At 47.5% G+C, this 25,755-nt stretch overlaps 1 protein-coding gene across 5 annotated transcripts in view; it reads left to right on the top strand.

Annotated features, from left to right (window-relative positions):
* The window catches only part of TLK2 (tousled like kinase 2), a 44,474-nt gene extending 25,889 nt beyond the window's left edge, over positions 1-18,585 (top strand). For all 5 annotated transcript variants that reach the window (XM_032202655.1, XM_032202656.1, XM_032202658.1 and 2 more), the window contains 11 exons: positions 775-927; positions 4,793-4,859; positions 7,628-7,725; positions 8,025-8,106; positions 9,777-9,868; positions 10,834-10,923; positions 11,365-11,534; positions 13,041-13,179; positions 14,315-14,426; positions 15,429-15,536; positions 15,921-18,585. In XM_032202655.1, the coding sequence (XP_032058546.1) occupies positions 775-927; positions 4,793-4,859; positions 7,628-7,725; positions 8,025-8,106; positions 9,777-9,868; positions 10,834-10,923; positions 11,365-11,534; positions 13,041-13,179; positions 14,315-14,426; positions 15,429-15,536; positions 15,921-16,094 (1,285 nt within the window). In that variant the 3' untranslated portion in view covers positions 16,095-18,585. The remainder of the gene's footprint in view (positions 1-774; positions 928-4,792; positions 4,860-7,627; positions 7,726-8,024; positions 8,107-9,776; positions 9,869-10,833; positions 10,924-11,364; positions 11,535-13,040; positions 13,180-14,314; positions 14,427-15,428; positions 15,537-15,920) is intronic.
* The last annotated feature ends 7,170 nt before the right edge of the window (positions 18,586-25,755 follow it).

Raw genomic sequence — 25,755 nt, 5'->3', positions numbered from 1 at the left:
ATCCTTTAAAATCATCTCACTTTTCTGTAGTCTGGTATGGAGGCGCAGGTCTTGTGAGGTGTAGGTTGAGTACTTTATAATTCTCCCTTATTTGTGCAGTAAGACGTGGAAGAAATACTTCTGGAATTTCTACCTGCAGTCTCAGTCTATTTTTAAAATGTGAATTAAGTATGTAAATTCTCAAGTCATCTAAACTTGTAATTCCACGAATGCTTTTATCGCTATAAAATAATGAGGCAGTTTTAAGACTTGGAGTCTCTCCTCCAAGACAAAAAGACTATTTTTAGAGTGAAATTGGGAATGGTGTTAGTTACACTTCAGAGAAGTAAGGACAGCTTTAACTGTACCACTGAAGTATAAGGATACTTTCTCAAACAGTGCCAGACTTCAGGAATAATTTGAACAGGAAAGTCTGAGGTTTAGAACAGAGCCTTCTAGGAAAAAGAGTGTGGAAACTTAGTGACTTACCATGGATCCCTGGGTTTTCTATGAGGTTAGCAATTCCTTGTTTTTGGATATCCTCTGCATGAATAAAACCTTTCACTTTACTGAAAGGTTTCTGTGGGCCAGGAAAAGAATTCCCTTCTATGTGTGTATATATTTAAAAAAAAAAAAAAAAAGCACATCCCCCTTTTTTGTACAAGAGTGTTTTGTTACTAGTCTTAAAACTGATTTGAATTCATTGCTCCCGTCTGTTAAAAGCAGATGCTGAAGACAACTGAGTATATCCCATTAGTTTTCTGCTTCATGTTTTTTCTCCCCTCTTCTTTCCAGGCAACAGGAAAGGATAAATTCCCAGCGGGAAGAAATAGAAAGACAGCGAAAAATGTTAGCAAAACGGAAGCCACCTGCGATGGGACAGACCCCTCCAGCAAGCAATGAGCAGAAGCAGCGCAAGAACAAGACCAATGGAGCAGAAAATGAAACGTACGTTATGTGGCCTTCCTTGTGCATTGCAGAGCTGCGTGCTTTGATTAGAGCACAAAATATCTACTGGGAAATGGAATCTTGCCCTTGCCTCTAGGCTTCACTACATGCACAAATGAATAGTGTGGAATTAGCCTGGCATTCAGAAACATCTGGCTGCAGTTCTAAATAGTTTTCATTGGAGTAAAACAGGGATCATTGCTGAGTCCAGACTTTGTGTAAGCTTAACTACTTTTGAATGTAGTAGTTTTCAAACTTGATGCAACAAGAGTGCTGAAAAAGCAGTGTCTTTTTCTGAAGAAAATACTTCACACTTAATTTTGGTATCACTGCAACGTGTCTCTTAAAAAAAAAAGAAAGCATAGCATTCAGAAGCTTTTATTTCCATTTATTTTCTGTTGAGACTTTTCATACAATTAATTTGGTATACTAGAAAAAGATGCTCTACAAAAACAGTGCATTAAGCATTAAACTGTGTCTCAGAAGCAGTCCTTCCCAGATACTTGAGTCAGGGAAACAGGAACATTGTTAAAGTATTACTCTTTCTTCTAAAAGAGAAATTTTTCCTTTTTTTTTTTTTTTTTTTTTTTTTTTTTTTTTTTTTTTTTTTTTGGAATTACTGATACTTTGAGACTCCTGATGCTCTTCAAAGAGGAAAGCTTGTCTCACAAGAGGTTTCAAACATAACTTCTTTTTTAGAATTTTTTGTGGAAATGTGAAGTCAGCCTCTCACCAGCTTGTTTCTTGTTGGAGATCATTATTAAGTAACTTTATTGTAAATAAAACTGACTCTCAACATGCTGGTAAGCCACACAGCCTAATTTTCCTTTCTTCTTTTTCTCCCCATTCTGGGCACTCAGAACTTTCCCATAACTTGTGCAAGTCTCCTTTTCAGTCTTCATTTTATTGCTCTTAGCTAATACTGTAATTCTGGATGACACTTTTCTTTTTGCACTATTAAATCTCCTGGGTATGGCCTGACTTCAAAGTTCTTGCAGCCCTTTGAATTCCTGGTCTTTGCACTTCAAAATTGCATGTGAAGCAAAAGCTCCTGCTGCCTTTTTCAGTCACAGCAAAGAAGGCACATGATGGGTGAGTTGTGGTGTTCAGAATGCTCTCACCAGCCAAGGTGGTACCCTAAATAGGATGCTGATAACTGCTGATAAGGCATGTTGTATGGGAGCGCACTCCATGTTTCTGCAAATCTGTAGTTTGAGCAGAGAGATTTACCTCCTGCACTGGCCAAGTGAGCTTAAAAACAACTCAATACGCTTTTCAAGTTGTGCTTTTGCACAGGGACATTGGAGAAGTAAGTTGAATGTGTTTGGATATTTTGAAGCGTTGCAGCTTGTTGCAGGAACATTTCATATATGAGGGAAGAGAGAACACTTTCCCCATTTCTGTCAGGATATTTTTACCCATCAGGACGATGCAGCTGGTTTCTGGCATGTGCTGTAGATGTGGCAGTATGGGTCTTGATGTGCCTGGCAGTCGTGATATGTATCTGTGATACCCAGTGAGCTTCTGCCTATGGTTGTGAGCGTGCCTTGATATTATCTCCTAGCGCAACCTGGGCATGCTAGTGAGCCTTTTTGTCCTCCCTGCCCTTTCTCCCTGTTTCTTGCTGGTGTATCATCCTTCACTGCTACATTTCAGGGTTTTATCTTTGTGGTTTAGAAGAGTTGCTTGTGATGATCTCGATAAAATCAGTTTGCCAGTTCATGTGGAGTGTTTTAGGTTTGTTTTTGTGAGTCAGTTGAAGCAACTACACTAAGTGACTACTTGCTTAATTGTTAGTTATCCTGTAAATGCGTTTGTTGGACGTGTTTCATGTACAAAATCTTACTGAATTTTGAGGGAAGTTATTTTTTGAATTCTTACAGAGGCTTTTGGGCAAGTTGAATCTGAATGTTTCTGAAACTTGAATGGGGAGTGGATAGCCAAATCCCTACATTTGATTTTGGTTTCCTCTTAGTTTCATGGTCGTTGCTGTGTCAGAAAGGAGAGGAAGGTTCCATTATGCAAATTTAAACATACTCTTCTCCAACCCTGCTCTCCGGAAAATGTCTATCTTGTGAATGAAGTTATTTTATTCACAGATACTAATCTACTGGGGCTTTTTGAGGTTTGCTGGGACAGCTTGGGCAACCTTAGAGTCTTCAGGTGCAATAGAAGGAGTGTATTTCAAGCCATGTTTCTGTGAAACAGGCAGTGTTTCTTTTCAAGCCCCCTTGATTTTTATAATGCTTTCTGCAAATGTAGCTATTTCAGGCAGTATTAGCCTGGTACTCATTACATCTCTTGCTTAATGAGTAGACTGTCGGTATTTAGCTCTGTATTCCTCTTGCACATAAGAAGATTTGGAAAGTTTGTTGCTGGCTTATTCAATTGTCTTTTTGTTCCTTATGAGCAAGACCAACCAAAGACCTAAACTTCTGGGAAGGCATTTGGAATTAGCTGAATCTGATCTAAATTCAGGCTGTCATGTTTTTCTTGTGGAATAGCGCACTTTTATATGAAATAAGACTTCACATAAGCTTTTACAGTACCAGGTGGTTTTTGTAGGTATCTTTAATTTGTAATAAGCAGTTCGTTATGATGGAGATTCTTTCAAAGGGAGCTTGGTTTGAGAGTGTTATATCAAATCTATCTGCTAAGAACTGCTTTAGAAGTAATTTCAACTATACACACTCTGCATTATCAATGGTGGAGGGAAGTAGGGTATTTCAAGATGAGCACTTAATCAACTAACTACAGTCATCTCAATTTGCTGTGCGGTGAGCTGAGAGCCCATGGCCCTGCGTAGACAGAGCTCAGTCCTCTCTTTAAACAAGGTGTGACGTTGATTCTGTGGAGACCTTATATGCTAACCTTTGTGCTAAGTATTACGCAGAGCATAACTGCTGCAACAGGAATCCTTCTGGAATATGGTTTGAACTTAATTTAGGTTAAGGGTATGTGTATATATTGTCGTGTGTTACCGTGTTTACAAAGTAAGCAGATGCAATTGATACCGACTTGATAACTGGTTCACATGCATGATGCTTTTACCAAATTTCATGTTGACAGCCATGAGAAAATCAGTATAATGATTTGTTTTGTAACTTTAAAGATCTCAGCACATCATTCCACTTCACTAGTGATGGGATCTGTCACTATTTTAGTGTAAGGCCGTACTTTGCCACTGTTGTACACGGCACACTTTGTTTATAAAAGACGCTGAAAACATTGTGAAACTTTGCCTTTTTTTGACCACCCACTTCGGATGGAAACTTTACACATCATTTACCATCAGCAAAAAGCGGATTGTTTCCCTTATTCCATTGTCTCTACTAACTACATACGGGGTCAAAGATGAAGTGAGCTTTCCAGGGTTTCCCTGAAGCCACTTCACAGCCTGAGACAGAAAAAAGTTATGACTCCCAGTTCACTGCTCTGCTTGCAATGGCACGGTAGCCAGTTGTTCTGCTAATGCTGAATAGATGGGCTGAACTATCATGTGCTTACTACACAGAAAAAAATGAGAGTCAAACAACGAAACAAACTTCAAAATGAAAAATAAGATGTTGAATACTGACTACTTGTGCTTCAGTGTTCCATGCTTAAATTGTTTTAGGTCACTTTGTTATGGTCCTGTCACTATCCTAAATAGTTGTTCTTAGGGAATTGAATTTGAAATTGATACGTGTTTTATCACGGTCTCCTTTACTTGATTGCTAGATTGCAGAGTTTACAAAATGAAGTCCTGCTGGGTGTTGACATACACTGTGTAGTTGTTGTTTTCTTAGGAGAAGGTGTCTACTGCAACCTGTATACTTTGCCACATGCATTGAAACTTGACATTGGATCTGTCACTTCTATGCAGGTTGACGTTAGCAGAATACCACGAACAGGAAGAAATCTTCAAACTCCGACTAGGTCATCTTAAAAAGGTAAGAACTAACTGCAGAAAAGGCTTTTGGGTAGGTTCTTGATGGTTTTCTGCAAACAGTAGCATTTTTCTGCAGAAGTCGCTACTCTTTGTTTGATAAGAGGTTTTTGTTGCTTGAAAAGGATGTCTGGGGTTTCGTAATCCTATTTTCCAAGGAACTAGTATTGTACTTTACTTCAGGAAATGGATTCTGTGTTGTTACAGTCAAAATTTCATTCAGGGAGCACCACAGTTTCAGTGCATCTTATTCTGCCACCAGCGCCTGCCTAGTGCTGGGCTCTATATGCTCCAGGATGGAGGACCATAAAGGAAGGTACCAAGGGAACGAAATCACAAGAACACCACAGAAATTGCAAGCGTCAGTGGCTTTCTCATTTTTGTCATGTCAAGTAACCAGTGTTATTGCTAACAGACCATTAAAACCTCTTGGGCTTTTGAATGTGAGTAGTGTCTAGGTAGCTGTAATGCATATTTGTTTTCAAATATTCAGTAGGAGCTGCACCTGCAAGTGATTTTATATTTAAGTAAGCCATTGGTCCATTGGTTACCATTTAAAGTGAGTGCAAAAATGTAGGAATAAAACTTCTGGGACACTTCAACCTATGAAATTAAGAAGTCTTCTGCCATTTCCCAGTTAGCTGTGATCTCTATTAAGGCCAAAGAGTTTTCATTCCTGGGTGAAACAGAGAGGAAAAGTGCAAATGCACTGCTAGTCTCCTTTTCCCAGGTGGTGGATGAACTCTACACTTACTTTTTCCTGTAACCTTGATGCTTAAATTGAATGCAAGGCCTCATTAATGCTGCTGTACCCCTCATTATTTTCAGTGGCGAGAGAAAGTTTAAGCACACATGGAATCTGCTGGCTCTCTGCCCATTGTGTTTTATTGTCCAGTGAGTAAAGATATGTGATATGGGCAGGAGTATGCTAAAGGCATACTTGCTCTACAGCTTCCGCATTGCTGGAATGGATTAATTGCAGCTCGGTCTATGCTGGCATGTAGTATGCCACCCTGGAATAGAGGAATCCATTAGGAAATGGACCTTAATGGAAAATGAAGTAATGTTCTGGGATTGTGGCATTGTCTGAAGCTGTGCTTATCCTTCTCCACTTTTGGAAACCGGCTCATTCTTCATGCCTAAAAATAGAACAAGTTGAGAAGGAAAGGAACAGAGTCACAAGACAAATGGGTAACTATGTCCCTTGAGTCATATGCACCAAATAATGCTGCTCAAGGCACATGTTTTAATTGAGGTCTGCGACTGTCCACAGTGATGTGAATTCTGGTCTTGTGTTTGAGGGCGCTAGAGCTTCCAGCTCTACAAACGCTGTGTTGAGACTTTGATGTGACTCCTTCCTTCACAAGGGAAGGAGCAGGACCACCACGGAGATGAAGCTGTACGTGTTCCTACACAAGGCAAGGGCTCTCAGCACATGCACTTCATCACTCAGTTGCTAGGCTTAAAGTATTCTGGAACGAAGTCTTTCTAAGAAGTATAAAATCTCTGTGGTCCAGAGAAAAACTCTTTGGTTTTGAGAAGTAGCAGCTGCAAGTTCTTTTGGGTCATGTGCGGCTTATCAGTCACTCCTATCCTATAATAGAGAAAACAGCCTCAGTTAAAACTGGAGGGTTTCAGGGGGAGGGTTCCCTCCCTGTTGGCAGCATGAGGCCATGGCTGTTAGCCTGGTGTTGAAGAGGCAGAGAAACAAAAATCCAACCAGGTACTAAATAGCTCATTAAACTTACACTAATATGTTGTTCTGTTCATAATAAGACCTGCTGGCCACTGCAATGTGTGTTTTATGGTATTCCTGCTGCTTAATGTTAGACTGTTTATGTGGTTCAGCTTGGCGTCAGGACTTTTACTTATGTGTGAACGAGTCTTTACTTGCCTTACCTTTGTTAACCGAAGCATGCTGTCCATTCAAGTGGTGTCTTACAACAGAAGTTTTTGACTAACTTCCATTTTTGTTTTAGGTGGCTTTTAAATTTCTAGGGTAGAGAACATACGACCCTGAAATGTGTTGAAGCTTATCGTAATGTTTATGTGCTGTGATGGTTTTCAGAGTAATCATCTGTCAGAGATAAGAATGGAAGCTAGTATTGGAAATGTTCTTTTATGTTAAGTTAGAGCCATGCACTTGCAATGTGGAAGCCAAAGCATCGAGCAGGCCACATCATCCTGTGTCCTTCAAGCATCCCTTTTTTTTTTTTTTTATGGCTTTTCAAAGTCCAGAGTCTGTACTTTCTTCAGAAAAATCACAATTTTGTTATCTGCATAATTTCACGTTTAAGCCCAGGGTAACAGCCTCTGTATTTAGAGCACATCTTTGTAAAGTGTCATGCCCCATTTTTTGAAGATGCGATCTTAAAAGATTTGTCTTCACTTACGGAATTGAGAGAGAAGGAGGGGGGTTTGGCTCTGTTAATGTGCAGTCTAATATCATGGGGCTTTTTGTTATAAGGTCCCAGGTGGAATGCCTCTTAATTAAAATCTTAAAAACAGAAGACACAAAGATATGTCTGCTCCTGTCCATGTATAATTTTAAACAAAACTGTCCAGTCAGTTTGCATTCCTTTCATCTTCCACCTGACTCTAAGTTAACTGTGAACATCAGTTTAATCTCCCAAACGAGTTATTTGTCAATAACATCTTTACAAGTGGAGTTACGTTTGTGGTTCCATAAATCAGGCAGAAATGCTAACTGCAATATTGTAAACAGCATTGTGTTTTCCTTTTGGAAACGTGTCTTTCCCTTTCCTTGTGCAGGAAGAAGCAGAGATCCAGGCAGAGTTGGAACGGCTAGAGAGGGTTAGAAATCTACATATCAGGGAATTGAAAAGGATACACAATGAAGATAATTCACAGTAAGCGCATGGGAGTCATAAACAAAAGTGTATTGCAAATTTTGATTTGTCTCCCGCAAAAATGTCAAATACAGCATCTTTTTTAAAATTTCTTTTACCTTAGTATGTCACTTGACTGGGGGGCTATAATCTTTTATCAGTACAAAATGATCAAATATTGTCAAATCTTCTAGCCATTACGATTTTATTTTTAGACTTAATATAAAAAAATGTTTCTTCACTGTATAACAGCTGTAACTTATTGTGCAGTAGACATCATTATTACTGTCAGTGCTCCTAAACTGTGTCTTTCTCACCAGATTTAAAGACCATCCAACGCTAAATGATAGATACTTGTTGCTACATCTTCTGGGTAGAGGCGGCTTCAGTGAAGTATATAAGGTAAATTTGGGGTGCTGGTCTGGTGTAATCTGAATCTGAAAGAAATGAAATGAAATACTACTATAAGCAGAACCTTGCACTCATTTTCGCAGCAGTATGTGTGTGGCTGTAGAGGGAAGAAAGGAGTACAAAACAAATGTTACATCTGGCTTCTATTAGACAGCAGGCTTGAAATTTTTAGGTTCTGCTCTTGTCCTCAGAGGTCAGTTTTCCTACAAATGTATGTTTCAAGAAAACATTGCACCAAGTCTGCAAGTTCTGTAAGGACAGAGAAACAAAGCATTTGTTTCTTCAAGGGCTGCACGCATGCATACCTTACATGGCTGTTTTATTGAGTATGGCATAGCAAGTCTTAAGTGTCCAAAAGAGAAAATAGCTCCAATAATAAATAAGAGCAAAGCCTTCATTTCCTGGGGGTAGAAGACTTTTTTTTTTCTTGTCTGTTTTTTACAGTCTGAAGTAGCAGACTGTGTGTGTAGTCCTTAGAACTGAGCATTACTTTTGTGTGTCAGCACTCTTGCATGGCCACGGCCTGTGATACGTCGGAGGTTCTTATTGATTGACAATTGCAATTTAGAGCCTCTCTAGTTGTAAATATTCCCCATCTGTACCTACTGTTCTTTAATTCATGTTGAACTTGGATGGAATTAACATAACTATACCAGTGCAAACATGGGAAACATCACAGTGATTGGTTTTGATGCAGTATAACAACAGGTATCCAAACCAGGGGGCTCAGGTAGCAAAGAGGGACAGCGATCTGCATGCAGTGCCTCTGAATTTCTCTTTGGGGTCTCTGCTGACTCAGTAGAAAACCTAGGCTCTGCAGGTGAAAGGTGAAAGCACGAGGGTATGAATGCTTCATACCTGACTGTGCTTCAGAGTTCTAATTGCATTACTAAGACAAAGAAATGCTTACTTCTCTTCTCCAGGGTCTTGGCCAATCTCTTAGGCACTAGCAGTTGAGTATCCAGCTTTTGAGCTGGACACAATTATCTTTGTTTGTTTGCAATAGGAGTCTGTCCTGTCCTGTAAATTATTGGGTGTTTCTGCTCTCAGACAAGGTAATAGGCTTCATTCCTCCAAGAACACAATTCCAGTGGTTGATTCTTTAAAGGATGCCTAAATAGTGAGAGACTGGAGGGAAAAAACACAGCACAAAAATTACATGGTTCAGCCAATGAATTCTCTAGCTTCTAAATAGGCTGAAACGTTTTGCTGCAAGCTGGAGAGCTGAGCTACCTGTGTGAAACAAAGTATTAAAAAATCACGTGTGTTTTTTGTTCTGTTTTTAACTGAGTGTAGAAAGTAAGTTTAGGTGGTTTGGGGCATAATGGCAGTCTTTCCCAGTGTGATTATGCGGCTACACTTTGTTAATTTGTCCTCTCTGATCCCATTGTAACTCTCGTAGTAGAATGTCAGAATAAATGCAGCACTGGTTAGGTCCCATAGGGAAGGGTCAGATCAAAGCACAAAATATTCAATTGTTTTCAGAGTTGCTTGGTTTCATTAGTGAAACTAATTACATCAAAATGTGGGTTTGCTCTTCACTCAGTGTGTTGTAATGCTGATTTCCTGGGTGGGGATATTGGTTTGTTAGAGCTTGTCTGCTTTTGCAGCGTTAACTTGAAGCTGTGATTCCTACTGATACTCAGCTCTTCTCTCCACAGGCATTTGATTTAACAGAACAGAGATATGTAGCTGTGAAAATACACCAGTTAAATAAAAACTGGAGAGATGAGAAGAAAGAAAACTATCACAAGTAAGTAAGGCTGTAAAGCAGACAGATGTGTTTCCAGACTCCTCCTGTATTTGGTTATTCAGTGTCTGAACAGGCTGCCATTTTTTTCCTGTTTTGCCATGTTTCAAAAGCTGCTGTTTCTTTTAGTAGCTACTTCTAAAAGTTCTGTTCGTATTAGAAATGTCTTCAACATATGCAAAAGCGTGTTCGTGTGTACGAGCACTGTGACACGAGGTTTTAAAACACCAGTAACACTCTACAAAGAAAGCTTTAAGGTGGCTTCTCCTCTCCAAAACATGTAAGCTCTTTCAGAAAAAGGGTGCTGGTGCCCATCTTCCAGGTACACACCTACATTATGCTCACAGAAAGATTTCACTTTGTTTCCTAGAATACTTAAGCTTTTCACAGATGATTAGGAATACACTTCTATGTCATGGCCTAGAAGAGAGGTAGAGGAAGTCTTAGGTACTGGTAACTCGTGCTTCCTAATGCCATGGATTAGAGAAGCGCTGCAGAATAGCATCCAGGCTTTTTTTTTTTTCCTGACAGAACTGCAGAGATAAAGCTGTGATCTTAATTCCCCAACAAGTCACTAGCAAAAGCTAAGCTGGAATTGAAGCTTGGAAACTGGACAGTTGAGTGTCCTGGAATTTTTCTAGAACTTGCTGATTTTTGTATTCAGCTATCTTGGATCCCATAGCAATTTATTATGAGATTATTCTGTTTTGGCAAGCAGTACCGTTAATCAGGATTAGTTATTTTGTAGTACTGCCAGCACTTGAGAATCTGATGTACTTAAATTCTGTGGTTCTTCAAAATTGTTCTGAGCAGTCTCTGATTTGCTTGCCTTTTCTCAAGTTGTCTGAATAATGTGCATGGGTTTGTGATTGGACTTGGAATGCTGAGTGGTATGTCTGGGTGCTCTATCTGTAGAACTTAGAATTAAGTCACTCGTATGACTAATGCTCAGACTTTCCTGCTTTCAGACATGCATGTAGAGAGTACAGAATTCACAAAGAACTGGATCATCCTCGAATAGTTAAGCTATATGACTACTTCTCGCTGGATACTGACTCGTAAGTTGTGTTGTTGTGTCCTTTGACTCAATTTGACCCACTCGCTACCATGGTTTTGGTCTCTCACAAGCAGAGTCCTGAATATATCCACACCATGCAGACTGTACTGCAGAGATGTCTGAAGCAGTTTCAGTATGCACAGGTTTCCTAAAGATGCGATGCTCTACTAGTAAATCCTGCTCTTTATTGGCCTGGGTGCATGCCCCAGTGGATACAGCTTTCCCCTTCTGCTTTTAGTGCTAAACAGGGCACATCTGACCTTTGCACTGTTGAGCACTAAGGACTATGCTCCTGGTGGCCTATTTTTAGAGAAGGATTAGTAGGCTGGAGGGCTCTTACTTTGAAACTTCGATCAAATAGATGAGACTTGCAGACAAACAACAACAGCGTTCTGGTTTCTATCTGATGCCTTAATTACACCTACTCCTGTTTTGCCTCCAGGTTTTGTACAGTGTTAGAATACTGTGAGGGAAATGATCTGGACTTCTACCTGAAACAGCACAAGTTAATGTCGGAGAAGGAGGCGCGATCCATTATCATGCAGATTGTGAATGCTTTAAAATACTTAAATGAAATCAAACCTCCCATCATACACTATGACCTTAAACCAGGTATGCTATGCTGCTAGCTGCTGTGCACAAGGATGCTTGTTAACTAAAGGTAATGGGTTATAAATAACATGGGAGCATTTATTTTGGTTAAACAGCGAAAGGGAGACAGTCCTGCTTGGGAAAATTAACTTGCATCAAGAGAAAACTAAAATGCATAGAACATTCTGTGAAAAGCTTATTGTCTCCCAGAATTGCAACATAAACAAGGAAGTAACATTCCAGAAAAAGCAGCCTTCTTGTTCAGAATGAGCCCTTGAACCACCAAGTGTCTGTTTGGTTTCTCAATGACCTGCTTGTGTTCTGTATTTGAGGGCTTCTGTTATTATTGCTTCATAAAGGTTCCCATAATTACTAGTGTGTTTTCTGTTCCCATTCTTCTGACTTACTCTTTCTGTAATCATCTGCCTGAAAACTCGGTAGCAGAAGCTGGCTTGGAAGTGTTCGTTTTTTCGTATCACATGAAAGCTCACAAAGCTGAGGATATACAGTCAAACTGTTTGCTCAGGTCTGCCTTTTGATTTCAGTAACGTCTACCAGGTAGAAGGTCCTCTGCAAATGTAGGTGTTTCCCTTTAAAGTTTCCCTTTTAGCATTGGACGGAGTAGTGAGGGCAGAAATGAAAGGGCTCCCTTTTGGGTTACAGATAGTGGCTCCACTGCTGGTTACTAGTCCGGTAAAATTCAACCACCTCTTCAAAAAGTTCTTTGGTTTGCCTCCCTTTACTGGTGGCACTTCATCAGTAAGTCTTGTGTAACTGGTATGTGATGTGGTTTATTGCATCAGCACGAGGAGTCTGTACAGGAGGTGGTGCTGTTGCTCTAGTTCTAGTGCACAGTTTCTTCCCCCAGCTGTTGGCTGCTCTTCCGCTGCAGAGCTCTGCCTACAGTTGTCTAAAGTTGTGATTCATCCGCTGCCATCACACACAATTCTGCTGCTTAACTGTAGGCTTTGAGAAAAACAGCAATGATCTGACTGCTTGATCCCTGATGGATTTGTAGAAGACTCTTGCTTAAGCAGTAATTGTCCTTTTTGAGCTTAGAAAGCCACTGGGGAGCACTGCCAGGAAGGAGAGTGTTTCTGGCTGTTGAGAGGCTGGGGCAAGTCAGGACTCCTGGATAAACTGAGTCATAACTGTGTATGTGTACTTCCTTCTCTCCTTAGTCCTCCTTTTTGACCTGCCCTTCCAGCAGGACCTCTGGGAGGGACCAAAACAGCACGGGCATCAAGCTGCTTTGGAGAATAGGGCTCGTAATCTGAAGGCCCCAAGTAATATTGGGCAACTGAGTCATTTGAGGATGGACAGATGAGATCTAGCATTCAGTAGGAGCTGAGTTGTCTTTGAAGTTGTGTATTGAATGGTAAAACACCTACCCCAGGCTGCTGCAACTCCCTGGGTTTTGTAGACTCCATGTTCCCTTGTGCAGAGAGCCAGAGTTCAATGTCATTTTATTCTTGCCTTTCTCTGCTAAATGTATATCCTAAGAGCCTGTTTCCTTCCTCCGTTTAGGTAACATTCTTCTAGTCAATGGTACTGCATGTGGAGAGATAAAAATCACCGATTTTGGACTTTCCAAGATCATGGATGATGACAGCTACAACTCTGTTGATGGCATGGAACTGACATCGCAGGGGGCTGGTACTTACTGGTAAGCATTGCCTGGGGCACCGGCAACTTACAGAGCTGACACAGATCCAAAACTGTCTGTAAATTATTTTTGATCTGTATGTGCTGCCATTGTCTGTGACAGCTTGAGACGCTGGGGGTTTGAGACCCTGGAAACCACTTTTTCAGTTGACACACACAGCTTCTTTTGAGGCTGGCAGCTTTTTGCTTTTCAATCTGTTTGTGTTTATATGTTTGAAGACCACCTCTTGTCCAAAGTGCCCGGTGAAAAATTGCACGTCTGAGATAGCCAGCTCTGGAGTGGAATTTGGCTGCTATTCTACAATGCATAATGGCACAGTCTAGCAGTTTGGGGGGGGAGGAGAATGCCATGCAGGTACATCAGGGGGAAGGAAGGAGTATTCTTCTGAATTGATGGTACATCAGGGTGAAATAAAGAGTATTCTACTGAAATGATGTGAAAATCCAGGGTGTTAGCTCGTACAAAATATGTAAGTCTCATGGTGCTATCTATAGCCAAACCTTCACTTGTAAGCATCACGTGAGAGATGTTTCAGTAATACTTTACCTCTGATGCCAGTTGTTGGCACTGCATCACCCGTAGCTGAGAGCAGGACCTATGGTGAGTACCCCAAATGTGGTTCTTAGAAATCACCCAAGCTGCAAACTATCACTATGAGCAACAGTTGCCCAAACATTTTCTAAGGCCTTCTGTATTGCACAGGTTTGTTCCTTTCCTAAAACTGAAACTAGCTGTAGTTTGAAAAAGGCTGGGTCTCTGAGACATGGCATCTGAGGTTGTGTTTCTAGAAACACGTACTTTGGCTGTGAATTTCTATTGTGGAATTGTTGGCCAAGCTTTTTTAACAACAAATGCCAGTTTCAAAGATGAAAGAAAGAGAGGCTATTTTGTGTGTGCTGTTGAAAAGAAATTGACTGTGCTGACTAGCTCAGACTGTGGATGTCTGGGCAGTCTTTGGGATCGTGGTTTCCAGGAGCTGGTGTGCAGTGGTGATCTTGAAATACAGGAGCCAAAATCTGGTCCTGTGACTCCCAAGCCAACATCTGATCACAGAAGCTTGTTCCTTCCTTTCGAAAAAAATGACAAAGTATTTGGAGATATTACTAATAACTTGTTGTCACTTCCTCCTCATCAGGTATTTACCACCAGAATGTTTTGTAGTTGGGAAAGAACCTCCAAAGATTTCAAATAAAGTTGATGTCTGGTCAGTAGGAGTTATCTTCTATCAGTGTCTCTATGGCAGAAAGGTAAGAACACAAGTAACTCCTTTCCAAGTAGTGATTCCCAAACCTTTTGGAGGCAGCCCTGACTTCTGCTTCCTTCTCCTTGCCAGACTAGAAGGTGCTTCTGCCTTGTCCCTGCCGCATTAACACAGGCTCTGTCTTGGAGCTGATGGCAAGGAGACAATTTACTAGGTTGTGTTTTGTTCTACATGGCAATTCCTTCAGGAACAATCCTCAGAACATCTCTTTCCACTGGACATGTTTCCAGTGAGGCCCTTACAGGCAGGACAAGTGTGTCATTCAGGGCCAGACACCGGAGGTTCCTGGTTTGGCATTGCTTTGTGATGCTTTCCATGTGTTTTGATGTTCTTCTTCTGAATGCCGAGTCTTTGTAGAGCCAGGTATCCCTTGACAGCTGCAAGTGTTTTAAAATAAAAAGTAGGCACAAGGACCTCCTCTAGAAGTTTTTAGGATGCCTTTTGGAAGGGAAGAGTCTGAATCAGGAAGAGGCGATTTGTCCTGAGAAACAGCTATCTTATTTTGATTTTGACAAGAAAATAAATTGATTGGGGCAGGAAGAGGATTCCATCAACACTTGTGTTCCCAAGTCCTTGGTAACTGAGTGTTGTGAAAGCCTGAGTTGCTAAACACACTGTGTCTGCTTTGTGGTGTCAGCGGAACCGGCCCAGCAGAGGTTGAAGTAGGTGAATCTCCTGGCTGCTTGGATCGCTGAAGGTCCTTGGCATGTGCTGGTGCTGACCCATGAGGTCTGGAAACAGATGGAGGTCCCTCCTGTCTGAGCTGGAGACACCCCAGACACGTTCCAGCTTGATGTCCCTTTTGACCAGTTTAAAAACAGGAGCAGTGCGTCCTGCTCATCTGGCAGGAATCTGCAGCACCTTCAATAACATTCACGGGCGTCTTGCCTGGAAAAATGCTGATGTCAAGTGATGATTAACAGAAGTGTTAAGGTTTATTTAAGGTCTGTCATCAACCTTTAACAACCCTCTTGTATTTTTTTGGTAGCCCTTTGGCCACAATCAGTCACAACAAGACATTCTGCAGGAGAACACGATTCTGAAAGCTACCGAGGTGCAGTTCCCTCCAAAGCCAGTAGTCACGCCAGAAGCAAAGGTAAGTTTTGCTGCAGAAAATTTGATCGCCCCGTGCATGCTGTTCAGTAGTCGGCACTGACAGTTCCTTTCTTACAGTTCTCCTAAAACTAGCAAGGAATTTTGTGTTTTATGCGTACCTCCTACAGAGCGCTCTGGGACTTTGCATCGTTGTAGTTGTCAGCCTTGGGTTGAAGGGAGCACAGCGTGTGCCTCTCCCCGTGCTTTCTCCTGTTAAAAGATGAGCTTCTGGCATGGGAGCTGGGCTGTCTGTGCAGTCACCAGGAAAGGAATTTCAGTGCCGGGGCTGTCAGATTGGCCCAGCTCCCATGGAGTTATCTATCAAAGAAAGCTTCCTGTTCATGTCGGTCTACTGATTCTTGTTTCGCCTTTGGGGTATCTGCAGGCATTTATCAGACGCTGTTTGGCCTACCGAAAGGAGGATCGGATAGATGTCCAGCAGCTGGCCTGTGACCCGTACTTGCTGCCTCACATCCGCAAATCTGTATCCACAAGCAGCCCAGCTGGAGCTGCGATTGCATCAACCTCTGGATCATCCAATAACAGCTCTTCAAACTGAGACAGAGTAATAGGCCAAAAACTGCTTGAGAAACCGGCAAAAGGACTTTCAGAAACAGCTTTGGAATAGAGGAATCCGCAAGGGTCTCGAGAAACCTGTACCAGGTGCTTTTTTTCTCTTGCTTTTTTCCATCCATAGAGCATGACATCAACTCTCATCAAGAAAACCTTCGGCATCTAGGCCAAGCCATGTGGATAGGAGATGGCTTGAGGTTTGTCCAGTAAATGACCGCGAAGGGTGGCTGCTCTGAGCAAGGAGGGGAAACTCAAGAAAATACAAAAAAGACATGGTTTCATGTACTGGGAACTTCTGAACATGCAGCCTTGGGGAATCCAGGACGCCGTGTGTGCTTCATATGAAGAATGTGGACTTTGGAAAAAGACTGGGCTAGTCCAGTGTTGATATTTAAACATTGTTCTTTTTCTTTTAATAAAGTTTAGGTAACATCTCCTGAAAAGCTCGAAGCACCAAGGTTCAGCTGGGGATGGTATATGACTCTTTGCCCTTTGGAGGGGAAAAAAGTTGATCCTGCCTGTTCATGGCACTAGAGTTAGTGTTTTACCCCTAATTAATTTCAGTTTTTTAAAAATAACAATTTTTTGGAAGAAAACAGTTTTCTGGTCTCAAAGTGAAACCCGTATTAGCAGGTCCGTGGCAGTGTCCGTTCTGCAGATGGCACAGCTCTCTGCTCCCTTGGGGTGGCCTCTTACAAGTAATCACCTTCTCAGGAGGGCCGTGGAGCCCGTAGGCAGCCTGTGTAGATCTCCTGTGATCAGAGCGGATCACGCGTCAGACTGCCACTAGGTTTTCAGCTGCTGCTTCATAGATCTCACAACGGTTGGTTGCATCTTCTTAATTTATTTGAAGTGCTGTTCTTTTTGAAAACATACCCTGACATGCTCACGACGTGCTCTCTGCTCTCGTGAGCGTGATAGCTGTTGACTGTTGAAAAGGCAGGCAGTGAACGGGAAGGAATCTGAGCACAGCTCAGGTGCGGTCTGTGCTCACACAGTACTGTACATATCTTGTTTATGTTACAAAAACCTGAAGCTGAGGAAGGCTCTTCCCAGTTAGGTGACTTGGCAGGAAAGCTGCCTCTCTCCCTTAGCATTTTCCTTCTAAAACTTGTTGACTTTTCTAACTTGCTGTCGTTACTGCGTCAGATTACAAATAGAGGAGATAATGTTCTGGAAGGGAACAAACACCCAAATATTTTTTGTCTCCCTTCTGTAATCTGCCTGGAGAGGTTTTACACCTTCAGCTGGAGCCTGCCTGCTGTGAAACACAAGCCTGTTGTCCCCAGTGTGCCCCCTTTTTCCCCCTGCGTTGAAGGAAGACTGAAAACACACACAAAAAGCGCAGCACTTGAACATGTGGCAGCCAGGTTGGAGTGTTTCTAACATGTGGCAGGAGCTCGTAGCCAGAAAAATTTAAAGATGCAGTGTTCCCGGCAGAGAGCTGAGCCGTACACTACTTCAATCCAAGGTGTTTAAAAAACCAAATGGTCGCGTGCACGCTTCCTAACCCGACACCCAGACCACCGTGTTGTGGACTGTTCTCGGTGCGGCACCTCTGGGATCAATCCTGCAGCTCCAGCAGCGCGTGGGCTGCTTTTGGGGGGCGCTCGGTACCTGAATGCTGCTCTCGTGGTAAGCAACGTTGTCCATCTCGCGCTTTTTGAGAGAACTAGCACGTGTCTGCCTTATTTGTAAGCCATCATCTGCAAACATCGCGCTTAACCTGTTCAGGAACTCGAGGTTAACTGAAAATTGCAGGAGTCTGTTGAAATTGAGCAATGGACATGGAAAGCGTGGAACTCTGTTGCTTTGATTTTTATTACTATTTTTGTAGTGACTCTTGGGCTTTTAATTGGATGTATTCACTTGCAGCTGCGTTAGGGTGGTCTCTAAACTGTAGTGTTTTAAACAAAGAAAAGAAATACTGCATCTTTAAATACTCAGCCATAATTTCTTAGCCCTTTCCATCGCTGCTGGTCTCTTCCAGAAGTTAACTGTTTAGCAAGCAGTGATTCAACGTGTCTATCCAGCCTCTGTCTGGCAAAATCAGGGTTGATGCTTCGTCCTGTTTGCTGAAACGGATGATTTGGTGTCTGTCCACATCGGGGAGAATTCTAAAAGGGTTTTTTGTATCCCAGCCCCGTTGTTTCTTGGACATACAGTGTGTGCTATCTCTGTGGGTGTGATTAGTTTTGTGTCAGATGCATTTATTCCTGCTGTGTGACACCCATTCAGGGGCCATGGGACCGCGTTAGCCTTTTCTGGGGCTGACAGCAGTGAAGAACCCTGGTAGAATTTTAGCGGCGACACCTTCCTTGTTAATACGGGTTTCACTTCCAATAACAGACCCTATTGCCACACTGTTCATTTACTTAAAGAAAAGTGTATGAAGAATTTGTAACTTAAACCAGGCCAGACTGTTTTGGCTCTACCCAACAGATGAGACATGGATATTAAAATAAGTTTTAAGAAACTGATTTGCTTGGCTCTTTCTGTTTTTGCTCTTCGTAGTGCTGGCAGGAGCTGTTTGAGGGGCTTGGGGGGTGCCAAGACCGGGAGGAAGGATGGAGAAGGGCGGTGCTCAGCAGCTCAGAGCAGTGGGATCTCTGCCTCACAGGAGGGAAGCGTGCCCTGCACAGGCTTTTATTGAAAATTACCAAGTCTTGTTTAATTACTGATACCGATCTGGTTCTGGAATGGGGAAGAAGACATCAGCTTGGGGTTAATCCCTCATTTCTAGCAGAGCAGTAGCTGCCTTTAAAAGCTGTTTATGTGCAGGCCACAAAGAAACCCTCTTTGTGCCTGCTGATGAAACTGTCAGCCTCCCCCTCTGCCCTGGCTGGCGATGCTGCGAGCTGGTGGCCACAGCCAGGCCCCGGGACTGCAACAAGAAATTCAGCTCCTTCAATTTCAGTCTCGGCAGCTTTCAAACTACACAATGGAGAAGGAACAAAGACCTTGGCAGCCGAAGGCAACGAGTCTGCTTCACCCACTGAGTGCCAGCTCCTGTGCCCAGCTCCCTGCGGGCGCACTGCGAGCACTGTGCGAGGTATCCCCGCGAGGTGACGCACCCGACCGCTGCAGGACGAGGGGTGGTGGGTGAGGATTCCTCTCCTCCTGATGTCACCTGCTGTGTGCTTGGGGTAAGAATGAGCTTTCAGTGAACAACGGGTGAAACTGAACACTGGGAGCAGCTCGGCTCCCTCTGCACTGCTGCAGCTGATTTGGTTTTGGGCCCCTGTGCCAGTTGGGATGATGCAACACAGATTTGGGCAGCAGGAGGTGGTGGTAGCACTTCAGCAGCAAATGTAGGAGCTGAACGCAGCCGTGGCCAGGTACCTGTGGGGCGTGTGGCATGCCCAGAGCAGGGCCATAAGCAGCAGCATAGGAGTTCAGCTCAACGCCAGCAGGAATGAGGCTTCCCAAGGGGCTGCCTCACTGGATGCTTCGCCTCATACGTTAGCGGTTAGGCGTCATGCTATGAAACGAGCTCCCTTCTGCCAAATAGGCCAGTCCCAGTTTATTTTGTGACCTGGCAAACCCTCGACGTGAGGTTTGCTACTGCTGCCAGCGTCTCCCTGGGGTTTGCTGCTGGAGGATGTTATTTTCTGGGTGCTAAAGCTTTAAACCTCGCACCACCCAGAACGGAGAGGAGGTTTTACAACACAGAAGCAGGGCTCTCACCCAGCACGGGGGCAACTTCCCTACTGCCTGCAGCTGCTTTTTCCCCCCGGGGCCGTGCCGACAGTGCCCGCGGAGCATCCGTGCACCCCTGCAGCGCCCACCCTGGGCAGGGCTGGGGGCGAGAGGCCAAGCAAACACCACGCTGCTCGGCCTCCCCTCGCACGTTCACGCCCAGGGCCAGGCGTCTTGGCCACAAGGACGCTATTGTCTCTGCCAGGCGGGGGAGCGGGAGCCGGGGCCGGTGCTGAGAAAAGCTCCAAAAGCTCTCATTTCATGCGTTAACTGCGTGGGGGCGCGAAGGCCGGGAAAAGCCGCTGGCGCGTGCTGTCTGGTGAGGAGCCGCGAGCGGCTGCCAGCGCCACGCTCACCTCCTTACGTCTCCCCGGCTCCCGGCCCTGGATCTCGCCGTGGGATCGCTCGCTGCAGCCTTTCCTCTCCCTCCGTCCTTCAGCTGCAGCTCGGCCCTTTCTGTCACTCCCCATTGCCAACTGTCAGCCCGCTGGCTCAGCGCAGCTCGATGCCGCGGGACGGGCCGGCAGAGCCAACCCTCGCCCCGTGTAGCCAAGGTTACCGGCACGTCCCGGCTGGCCCAGGGATGTGGTGGGGAGCAGCATGGTGAGGGTGGGAGGCTCGGCCTCGCAGGTGCTGGTGCCAGGTTTACGAGGTGCTTGGCTTCCATCCGCGTTCACAGAAGTGAAAGGCCGAGCTCTGCTCAGCACTGTCCTCACTTGACTGAAGCTGCTGGCAGCCTGGGCACTGCGAGCATGCGTTGGCCAGGGGACAGGCCACCCCTTCGGTCATGTCCTCCCTCTTGGCCTAGCCTCGGCTTTGCCTCAAGATCAGGGCTGGAACCCTGCTTTGCTCAGCGTGGTGGCTCGTCCCAGCTCCTGCTAATCCTGACAATCTGCCCGCTCGCACCCAAACCCGGGAGAGCGGCCAGGACGGTGCTGAAACCCCTCCAGGAGAGAGGAGACAGCGAGGGACTAAGGCAGAAGGGGTCATGGCCAGGCCTACGAGGTGAGGCAGTGGCAGAGGTGGAAGAAAAGAGTCCAGGGCCGCCCACGTGGCCCTACTTTGTGCTGCTCCCACTGGGAATGGCCACGGGACAGGGCGGGAGCCTGGTCCAGAAGCTGCTGCTCGGGATGTGCCGTCCCCCGCTGCTCTCCAGCTGCCTTCCCTCCCAGCCCTGCGTCCCGGTGCTGCAAACTTGTGCCTGAGTCATGAGGAGAAAGTGGTGATTTGTTTTTTTTTTTTTTAAAAGGCGATTTCCTCGCGAAGGGCTGGAAATCCGTGCAGCCCCTTTCCAGGTGCCCCGGAGAGCAAGGAGCAGCCGTGGGATTGGGGGGCAGCGCTCCTCCCCGGGCAGCCCCCAGCCTCGTCTCGCCCCCGCGTCGGAAGGGCAGGGACCTCGGCGCTGGCCCTCCCAGGGCTGGAGCGCCCTGAAATTCCTCGTGGCAGCTTTGAGTGAGCACATCTGGTTTTAATAAATTATTTGCAGCTTGAACTTGCCTGACTTCTAAGGGCTGCAGAAGAGAAAGCAGCAAAAGAGCCCCGCCAGCCCCAGCAGAGCAGCCCCAAAGGGACCGACCCCGCTCACAGCGAGGGGGTCCGGGGCCAGCCGAGCCCCTGGGGGACCCCTGCTGCTGGCAGAGCCCCTTCAGCTCCTTGCAGGAGTCGCGGGGGCGGCCGGCAGGGAGGCAGGGAGAGGGCTGCTCTGGGCCAGGAGCCCGCTCCCTGCAGCTGGGTGTTGAGCAGAGCCAGGGCTGACGGCCGTCTTGGCTGGGCTGGTGGTGTCTCGGAGATCGGGCGCGGTGCCTCCCCCGTGTCCCCGGGCTGTGCCCGTGGTGCCTCCCCGGTGAGATCCCTGCCCGATATCCCTGCTTGTCCACAGCCAGGGGAGTGCAGCTGTGACCTCTGGGGACGAGTCCCTGTCCCAGCCCCGTGCAGGGGGATGCATCCAGCCCCCCAGCCCAGCACCATGGCTGCCGACTGCTCCTTGCTGCCAGCGCTGCAGAGCCCAGTGTGAGTCCCGGGGAGGACAGGGACATGGGACCCTATCCATGGCTGGGGCAGGGGATTTTTGTAGGGGTTTCCATGGGGACCTCTGCTCCTGCCACCCCATCCCCACCGTGGCATGCAGCTCTCAGAGCCTGCCACGAGTGCTGGGGGATGCGGGGGCTTGCTGGGATGAAGGAGCAGAAGGAAAACAAACATTTCTCTTCATGCTGCTTCCTCATCCACACCCATTTCTACCCCTGATCCCTGCAACCCCGCAGCAGCGCATTCCCCAGCAGAGCACCCTCTCCTTTTTCCTGGCTCCACCGGGCAGGGCTGCGATGCTCGTGCACAAACCCAGCGCCGCTGCGCCCTCCTTCCCTTTTGGCCCCTTCCAGGCTGGGTCTCCCCATCACCAGGGGCAGGCTGCGACCCCCCCGCAGCCTCCGCTCCTCCCGGCGGGCGGGGAGCGACGTGGCCTTCCCCGCTGCCGGCGCGGGGGAGAGAGGAGCCAGCAGACGCCGAGACGGCCTCTTCCCTAAGCGGTGACCTCAGCGCGGCGATGCTTGCCAGGTGGGTGTTGATCTTGGCCCGGCCGGCCTCATTCGGAGGCCAGGATGAGGCCGAGGTGGTGCGGACGGAGGCTGAGCTCGTGGCCGAGCCTGGCAGGTGCTGTCGGTCCCCATCACGGCCGAGTTGGGCGCAGGGAAGAGGAGCCCGTGGCATCGAAGCCCCTCAGTGGCTGGGCTTTGGTCCTGGGGCTGCTGTCCTGGGGCCTCATCCTGCGGAGAGCCGGGGGCACGGGGACTCTGCCGGTCACAGACACCATCCCAGCAGCGGCAGTGCCCTGGGTGGTGCAGCTCTGTCCTTCAGGGCAGCTGCCTGAGCCCCCAACACTGCTCTCATGGTCCACGGGCACCCCGACCCCGTCCTCAAACACCCGTGGTGGGAGCGAACACCGACCCTGCCCTGCATGGAGCCGAATTCAATACCCAGCTCTCTGGGCACCTCTCTGACCCTGGGCTCTTCAGCCCTGGGGTTTGTTCAATCCTTCAGGCTCCTTCAGAGCAGCTCCCGGCCCCGTGGTTTTATCTGAGGTGGTTCCCCAAGCCCTAATGCCCTCGGTCTTTAACAAAACCACGTCTGAGAAACCGGCCTCCCCCTCTGCGCAGCCTGGGGCTGCCGGGCAGCCGCATGGCTTGTTTTCCCATCCCAAATAGCCGGGTGACAGCTGGGTCCCACGGCTTGCTGGCGACGTTTCTTTCCCAGCCTGTGGGACACTGAACAGCCCCGATTCCTGCCAGTATCCCCTAAAAGCCCAGACCCCCACCCAAGGAGAGCTCACGGCACAGATCGAGCTCAGAAAGTATTTTCTAACCCCTTCTGCAAAAGCAACTTGCATTCAAGCTGGATTTCACCCTGGCTGTCCTGCTGCAGCCCCTCCGCTGTGACCATTCCCTGGCCAATAAGTGGCTTTTGCCAAAACCCAGCATTTATTTAAGTTTTTCCAAAGAGGGGACAGATGCAGATGCTCTGGCTGCGGGAGCCAGCAGCAGCCTGGATCTCCCGGTGCTGACTAAGCTGGGATGAGCCCGTGGCCCCCGGCCCCCACCCGGTGCAAAGAGACAGCCCCAGAGCTGTCCCCGGCATGCGGCCGCGTCCCCTCGTCTGGCAGCAGCTCGTTAGGGCCGGAGAGGTCAGACAGCTTGGAAACGTCCCAGGGGAAGGGAAAAAGGCATTTCCTCCAGATCCGCTCCGATGAGCAGCAACTCGACTGGTACTAAACTGGATTAGATGAGCCTAAGTGGGGAGCTGCTGGCCCGCACTGGAGGAATTAATGATTAGGAAGTGCTAATTGTCTTCTAATTGTACACAGAGGAGGGGCCTCCGAGGAATGGGATGGACGAGGTCAGGAGGCGGTGATGCTCCCAGAGATCCGGGGCCTTTCAGCTCTGCCGCGTCCCCTCCTGCCGATGGGATTCACCTCCTGGGAGAGCAGAGCTGGGTTTGTGTGGGTGCAGGGACCCCTTGGTGGGACTTTGCAGCTCCTTCATGCCTGGCTGCTGGCACCCAGGGTGGGTGACACCCCTGGAGTCGTCCCCATCCATCTCCAAGGTTTAGGGATGGGACAAAGCACCCAGGTGCTTCCCTTCTGACCCCCAGGCTGCTCTTCCAGGTGCTGGCTCAATTGAAAAATAATCTGTGGCTTAAAAAAATAAAAAAAAAAAAAAAAAAGCCCAACAGCCCAGATGCTGATGTGCATAATTGGACCCCTCTCGGAGGGTTTGCATCCCCAAAGCCTCTCCTGGCACCGCTCTGCAGGTCCTTCCTGCCTCGCTGGGAAACAACGGATCCCTTTATTTTTTTAAGGATCTGCCAAACCAGAAGTGGCTGGCTCACGAGCATTCCTCCACACCGGGCCATTTCAGGGCCAGATCCTGCACCCGGCTCAAGGGAGCGATGCCATCTTGGTTAAAGGCATCATCTTCCCTGAGTTGTGCATGGCAGAACCCATGGAGCTCACCCTGTGTCCCTGGGGAGCTCAGGGGGGAGGTGAGGCTCTGGGGGGACGGGGTCTTCACTGCTCCAGCAACGGGGGAAAGCCAGGGCTGGGGGAGCTGCTGCCTTCAGCCCCCCCCCCCCAGGGACCTTCTCCTCCTGGCGTTCTGGGATTTGGGGTTTTCATTGGCTTTGAGCGTATTGCAAGATTTAACCTTCTCGGGGTGCTGCAGGCTGATCCCTTGCTCCAGCCAGATCTCAGCAGCTCCCCCGGTTCACCAGATCCGTGCAGACCTCAGCGCCCCTGCAGCTCCAACAACCCTCCTACAGCAGCACAGCCCGCCCTGCAACGTGGGGAAAATGCCAATTTCCAGCGTTTTCTGCCCAAAGCCATCCCATGCAGGGGGCCTGGGGCACCCAGAGGTACACACAGAGGTCGCTGGATGCTTTAAACCCACGTGCAAGTGGAACGGAGCCGCAGCAGAGCTGGGCTTCTCCTTCCCTTCCCACCTCCTCGCTCGGCTTCCCAAGGGCAGCGCCTTCCTTCGCAGCCCTCTGCACGGCTTTCGGGGCTTGTGCAGCACCCGCCGGAGGGGAGGTGTTAAAAAAAATAAAAATAAAATATTGTAAAAGGGGTTCAAAGGGTTTCAAAAGCTTCTTGTACTCAGCTCGTGGACACAGCAGTGTGGGACGCCGCGCGAAGCTCCTACCCCATGCCACAACAGGAATCCAGCACAGAGCGCCGTGGGGACCTGGCGGGGGGGAACCCAGCATGGGGCTGGGGGTCCCCGAGCATCCCCCGTGTACCCCAGCCACGTTTTGGGGTGAAGTTGGCACCCTGCATGGGGGGGCTCCCACACAGGACACACCACACACCGCTCCCCGCCACCTCCTTGGCACCACTCCTGACACCTTGCCCCCAAACCCCCCATACCCCCAGAGCTCCCCAAACCCTCCAGTGCCCCCTAAACCCCCCAGCTCTCCCCAACCCCTCTCCCCAGAGCTCCCCAACCCCCCCAGAGGCCTCCAGCCTCTCCCAGTGCCCCATAAGCCCCCCTCCCCAAAAGTGCAGCCAAAGCCCTGGCGCTGTGCGGCAGGCTGGGGCTCCCTTCTCGGGGGAGGGGGTCCCTTCATGGAGGAGTCCCCTTCCCGGGGGGGGGTCCCTTCCCTTTCCCAGCCCCAACCCCGGCCCCCCGATCCCCCCCCCGGCTCTCCAGGGCCCGTCCCACCGGCGAGGGCAGCTCGGCTCCCGCTGACGCAGTGTCTGAGGCCGGCCCTGGCTCCCCCCCCCCCCTCCCTCCCTCCCTCCCTCCACCTCCGACTTTTTTTTTTTTTTTACTATATTTTCTTAACTTTTTTTTTTTTTTTTTTCCCTCCTCTTTTCGGCGTCCCTCCTCCTCCTCCACCTCCTCCCCCTTCTTCCTCCCGCCCCCCTCCGCTCGTCCCCTCCTCGGCCGAGGGAAGCG

This window comes from Aythya fuligula, chromosome 24, assembly GCF_009819795.1.
Source record: "Aythya fuligula isolate bAytFul2 chromosome 24, bAytFul2.pri, whole genome shotgun sequence".
Lineage (NCBI taxonomy): Eukaryota > Metazoa > Chordata > Aves > Anseriformes > Anatidae > Aythya > Aythya fuligula.
Note: the sequence above shows the minus strand (reverse complement) of the source record. Positions and strands in the feature narration are given on the sequence as shown.